The sequence below is a fragment of the Bison bison genome, unplaced genomic scaffold (genome assembly GCF_000754665.1).
Source record: "Bison bison bison isolate TAMUID 2011002044 unplaced genomic scaffold, Bison_UMD1.0 scf7180017864289, whole genome shotgun sequence".
NCBI lineage: Eukaryota > Metazoa > Chordata > Mammalia > Artiodactyla > Bovidae > Bison > Bison bison.
The window spans coordinates 10,391,862-10,397,945 of NW_011494861.1; the positions used below are offsets into that span (position 1 = coordinate 10,391,862).

The 6,084-nt window shown below is 53.6% G+C and overlaps 1 protein-coding gene across 1 annotated transcript in view; it reads left to right on the forward strand.

The window, feature by feature from the left end:
* TTC34 (tetratricopeptide repeat domain 34) overlaps window positions 1-6,084 on the forward strand; it is a 14,008-nt gene that overhangs the window by 3,096 nt on the left and 4,828 nt on the right. Inside the window, exons 3-5 of the mRNA XM_010849975.1 lie at window positions 177-381; window positions 1,027-1,193; window positions 5,974-6,075. Coding sequence (XP_010848277.1) covers window positions 177-381; window positions 1,027-1,193; window positions 5,974-6,075 — 474 coding nt within the window. The remainder of the gene's footprint in view (window positions 1-176; window positions 382-1,026; window positions 1,194-5,973; window positions 6,076-6,084) is intronic.

Genomic DNA, 6,084 nt, shown 5'->3' on the forward strand with positions numbered 1-6,084 from the left:
CCCCCACCCCAGCCCGAAGTCCCTCCCCCGAGAGCCACGCCCTCATGAGCCACACCTTTGCCTGCCACGCCCCAGCAAGCCGCCTCCCTGAGCCACTCCCCTACGCGGAGGATAGGGGTGGAGCTGTCTAGGCGGGCCTCAGACAGGACCCAGTGGTGACACCCCTTCCCTTGTAGCTGGTGAAAAAGGTGGTCCAGTCCGGGGACACGGCCTGCCTCCAGTCCACCCTGGCCGTCTTCTGTCACGAGGACAGGCAGCTGCTCTGGGGCCACTGCCACGCGAGGGCCCTGGCCATCCTGCGGGCACGACCGGGAGGGGCCGAGGGCGGGGCCCACACCAGGGAGGCCATCGCCTACCTCTCTCTGGCCATCTTTGCCTCAGGTAAGAGCCTCCCGGCCCCCTCCTCCCACCCCCATCCTGCCAGGTACCTGGGGATAAGGGGAGCCTGTGCCGTGTGGAGAAGGGGTGTTGTCAGGCACCAGCGGTCTGAGCACATGCTTGGTTCACAGGTGTTTCATGACTCCTGGTCACCTTCATGCTAAGGCCTAGGAGAAGGCCCAGCCAGCTGGGGCCTGAGCTGGGACCCTCCCCTGTATCCTGGGCTCCATACCACACATCCAGGCCCTGAGGGTAGGGGGACCAGGCTGGCACTTTCACACCTGCAGCCATTCCATGACCAGCTGCTCAGATCCACCTCCCCTCATCTCACCTCAGATGCAGCTGCAGTGCCCCCTCTTCTAGGAAGTCCCCTCGGACTGTCCACCAACTCTCCCAGATACCACCTATCTGGGTTGGGCTCCCAGAGCCAGGCTATGTTCCACAGCCAGGGCCCCCAGGCCAATCCAGACTGCTCCCCAGAGTGTCTTGGTGTGCAGCAGTCTGTGAGCTCCCCAGAGCTGGCGCACCCCTTCCCCCAACCCTTTGGGCACCAGGGTGGGTGCAGAAACTGCTGGGTGAGGGCAGACACGCTGAACCTGGCCGTGCCTGGCAGAGGTCACATTCTGATGCCATGCCCCCTTCCTTCAGGAAATCAGGCCACTGAGTCCCTGCTTGCCCGAGCCCGCTGTTATGGCTTCCTGGGCCAGAAGAAGACGGCCATGTTCGACTTCACCTCCGTGCTGAGGACTGAGCCGGGGAACGCACAGGCGCTGTGCGGCCGGGCACTCCTGCACCTGGCCTTGGATAAGCAGAAGGTACCGGCCCCACGCCCCCCACTTGGGACAGGGCAGGTGGTGGTACTCAGGAGAGGCACTGCCCTCCTTCTCAGCCCCCCAGGAGAGAGGACGCAGAGCCAGGCATCGAGTGTGACACATGCATCAAAACCCCGCCTGCTCTGGGGCTCCCGGAGCCTCACCATCACATCCATGGTTTCAGGTAGCCTGTCGCTCTCATCTGAAGAGTCCCTGTGCTCCCAGCATCCATCAGTGTGGATAGATATGCAAGGCCTCTGGGGGACCCCACCTTAGAGTAAAGACACCTTGGCTGCCTCTTGGGTGCCACCCTCAGCTGTCTATACAGGACCTGTGGTTTCGGGTTGTTGGCTTGCAGGGGCAGGGGTGGGAGGTAGTCCATTGCCAGGCCCAGGGCAGGTACTTTCCACAGAGAAGCTGTGTTCAGAGGCAGCCACAGCCAAACAGCCCTGGACAAGGGCACTTTGCAGCCAAGAGCGATGTCATGGGTGAGAAACTGAAACCAACTGTCTGCTCTGATGCTTCGCTGGGTCAAAGTACACCCAGAGGTAACCAGCCTGCCAGGTTTCTGAATTCCTTAAGGACTGGAGTCCCAGAAGACAAGGAAAAGTGATCCATACAAGATACCACTGGAATGAGAGCATCTGCAGACGGTGCTTCTGCCTGCCAGGGTATCGCGTTTCCCCCGAGGCCACTGGCACCTGGTGTCTGTTCCAGCCTGGGCACGCACGTGTGGTTGGGAACCCAGCCCTCTGCAGGGCCTTTCCTGTGCTGGGAAAGCACCTGTGTTCTCAGAGACGGGATTCAGCCAAGAGGCGGACCCCTGGAACCGCGCCCCTGGGTGCTCCCAGCATGCCACCAGCTCCTCTGAGAGGTGCCTCAGAAACATCTCTAAGCAGAGGCTACCCCACCTTGTACCCCCGGACTTCCTCCTCCTGGAGATGGGCTGAGGCCAAGTGCCCACAAGCCCTCCAGCCTTTCACTGAGAGAGAAGCTCTGAGTCAGCCTGCGAGGGTCCAGAATCCAGAACCCTTCTCCCCTACCTCTAACTTTCTGACCAAATCCTGAAACATCTCTGAGCTTTGTTTCAACATCAGTAAAATGGGGGCGGGGGGTGCTTGTTCAAGGTCATCAGATACTCAGCCATGAGGTAGAAGTGCTTATTCAAGGCTGTCAGATACTCAGCCTGGTGCCTGCAAGTATGCTCAGCCATGTCCAACTCTTTGAGACCATGTGGACTATAGTCTGCCAGGTTCCTCTGTTCATGGAATTTTCCAAGCAAGAATACTGGAGTGGGTTGCCATATCCTACTCCAGGGGACCTTCCTGACCCAGGGGTCAAATCCACATCTCTTGCCTCTCCTGCATTGGCAGGTAGATTCCTTACAACTGCACCCCCTGGGAAGCCCCATTCAGCCTGGTGCCTGGTCCTCAGTGAGGGCTCCATGGGTGGTAGCTGGAATTCCCATGAGCCAGCACAGAATTGGACTTTTTCCTTGCAAAGGTAACCAGCCAATAGGTTTACCACTGGCCAGCACCAGGGTCAGGTAGGATCCAGGTCATGGTCTAGGGAGGATTAGAGAGGACCATACTTTCATCCAGCCATCTAAGGACTCTGTCTCTCTAAGACCTTGTCCCCCGCACACGTGCTCCAGGAGAACTCCATTTCTGGACTTTTAAAGTGTGTGGCTAGAAGGGGTAATAGATACTGGGCTTCTGAAAACAAAATACCTACATAAAATACATGACAACTGTCTTCAGGCCCTGGACAACAGACAGTGAAGACCTGCCATCCCTGAGAGACGGGAAACCACAAAAGGGGAGCCCCAGGGGAGCCCCACAATAACCTGACTTTCTGCCTGGGGAGCCTTTCCTGTTACTCACCAGGAGGTGGGGCAGTCGGCTTGCTGAGCTGAGGAGGCAGAGCCTGGGATTCCTGGCTGGTGCAGTAGCTAAAATTTGCAACGAAGGGCAATGGAGAAACTGGGGCTATGCAGAGGGGCGAAGTCTTCATGGGATTCCAGGTGGGTTCTTGTCTGAACTGATCTGCACATTCGGGGGCCCCACAGAGCTCACAGGTGGCAGGAGATGTTGGAATCCTGACCCCACCAGAGTAGAGACTTTTCTGAATACCTTAGGCACTCAGCTGAGACCATGTCCTAAGTAAAGGTCATGTTTTTAGTCACTGCAGTCACGTCCGACTCTTGTGACCCAATGAATTGTGGCCCGCCAGGCTCTTCTGTCCATGGGATTTCCCAGGTGAGAATACTGGAGTGGGTTGCCATTTCCTTCTTCAGGAGACCTTCCCAACTCAGGGATCGAATCAATGTCTCCTGCTTGACAGGCAGATTTTTTTTACCACTGAGCCACGAGGGAGGCCAAGTCAAGGTCATATTTCAGGACTAAGTTCAAAACTGAAATGGATCTGCCCTCACAAGGAACAAAACCAAATCTAACAGAACCAAAATGAGCCACCAGAATAAAACACAACCTCCGTTATGAGACGGTGACACAGTCCAGACTCTACCATGTACTATCCACAACTTCCAGCCCCAAATCAAAAAACTGCTGAACACACAGAGAACCAGGAAATGTGACCAATAATCAGAAAACTAAGTACTCAATAGAAACAGAACTTGAGATGGTGCAAATGTTGAAACTAATAGCTGCTGCTGCTGCTGAGTCACTTCAGTCGTGTCCGACTCTGTGCAACCCCATAGACAGCAGCCCACCAAGCTCCCCCATCCCTGGGATTCTCCAGGCAAGAACACTGGAGTGGGTTGCCATTTCCTTCTCCAATGCATGAAAGTGAAAAGTGAAAGGGAAGTCGCTCAGTCCTGTCCAACTCTTCGCGACCCCATGGACTGCAGCCTACCAGGCTCCTCTGCCCATGGGATTTTCCAGGCAAGAGTACTGCAGTGGGGTGCCATTGCCTTCTCCTGAAATTAATAGATAAGGGTGTTAAAACAGGGATTATAAACATGTGAAGAACATCAAGGAAAATTTTTCATAATGAATGAACAGATGAAAAATCGTAGCAGAGAAACAGAAACTATAGAGAAGAATCAAGTAGAAATTCTGGAGCTGAAAGGTGTATCTAAAATTTTTAATTTACCAGATGGGCCTAACAGGTGGTTGGAAACTGCCAAAGAAAAGGTTGGTAAAGTTAAGGATGGATCCGTAGAAATTATCCAGTCTGAAGAACAGAGTGGGGGAAACGATTTTCTTCTTAATGAAGGGAGCTTCAGTGACCTCTGGGATGATACCAAGAAGTCCAACATATGTATAACTATAGTCCCAGAGGAGAAACAATGGGACAAATATATGTGCATGTATTTATATTAATATACGTATATGTTGTTGTAAAAGTATTTGAAGAAATAATGCCCAAAAATTTTACAAGAAGCTCAACAAATCCCAAGATGACAAACACAAAGCAGAACCACGCTTGGGCACCCCTTGATCACATTTCTGAAAACAAAAGATAAACAGAACATACTCAAGGCAGCCAGAGAGAAAAAGAAATATTACATATAGTAGAACAACAGTAACAGTCCAACTCAATGGACGTGACTTTGAGCAGACTCCTCGAGATGAAGGACAGGGAAGCCTGGCGTGCTGCAGGCCGTGGGGTTGCAGAGTCGGAGACAACTGAGCAACAGAAAAGCAGTGTGAGCAATGACTGACTTCTCATGGAAACGGTGGAAGCCAGAAGACGATGCTATGCCATTTCTAGAGACACATTTTGTACCTATGGCTTCCCAGGTGACTCAGTGGCCAATGCAGGAAACGCAGGAAACACAGGTTCAGTCCCTGGGTCGAGAAGATCCCCTGGAGGAAGAAGTGGAAGCCCACTCCAGTATTCTTGCCTGAAAAACCCCATGGACAGAGCAGCCTGGCTGGCAACACTGTCCATAGGGTCAAAAGAATCGGACATGACTGAGCAACTGAGCAAGCGACTTTGTAACCTATAGGACAACAGCTAGAAAGTGTTAAAGAGAGGCAGAGTTTCTTGTTTTGTTGTGTTGTGTTTTTGTTTTGGCCACAGCGCAGCTTGCAGGATCATAGTTCCCTGACCAGATATCAAACTTGTGCCCCCTGAAGTAGAATGTAGAGTCCTAACCTCAGGGCAGTCAGGGAATTCCCAAAAACAGGCAGAGTGAAGTGGTTAAAGGAGGAACTAAAATAAAATAATAAACCTTTTCAGTTAACCTAAAAGAAGGTAGAAAAGGAGGGGGAAAGACATCAAAGTACAAAGAAAAGGACAAGTAGAAAACCAACAGGAGGATGGACTGGAGGGCGGTTTCATGGCTCTGGACTCTTGGCCAGGTCAGAGGTCAGATGCAAATGACTCACCGGGGTCAAGGCTCTCCTAAAGGGCCCAGCCTCACCGGACCTCATGTGCTTCCACAGCACCATCAGGGCCTCCAGACTCCTCTTCCCCTCCTCACCTCCGAGCTACAGACTCAGCCCCTTGGCCTCTGGCCCTTCTGCTGCCAGCCCAAACCCCACTCTGTGCCATAGCAGGTTCTTGATCAGCATGGCCCTTCTGGGGCTCCAGACCATCACCCCTGTCCAGAACTCTGATACCATTGCTGTAACTTCGCCACATGCTGCCTTGACAGCTTACCCTACAGGCCCTCCTGTTGACTGACCCTCACCCCATGGTGAAAGGGCAGGGACCGGGCCATCTGCCCGTTCTGGTGTCCCCAACACTAGGGCACTGAGAGGAACACAAATATGGGATGACTTCTGCCACCCACCCTGCCCTCCTCCCCTTGCAGGAGGCTGTGGACGACATCCTCTCCGCTCTGAGGCTCAGCCCGAAAACTGCAGTTCCCGAGATCCGCTCTCTGAAGCCAGAAGCCCAGGCCCTCATCACCCAGAGCCTCTCC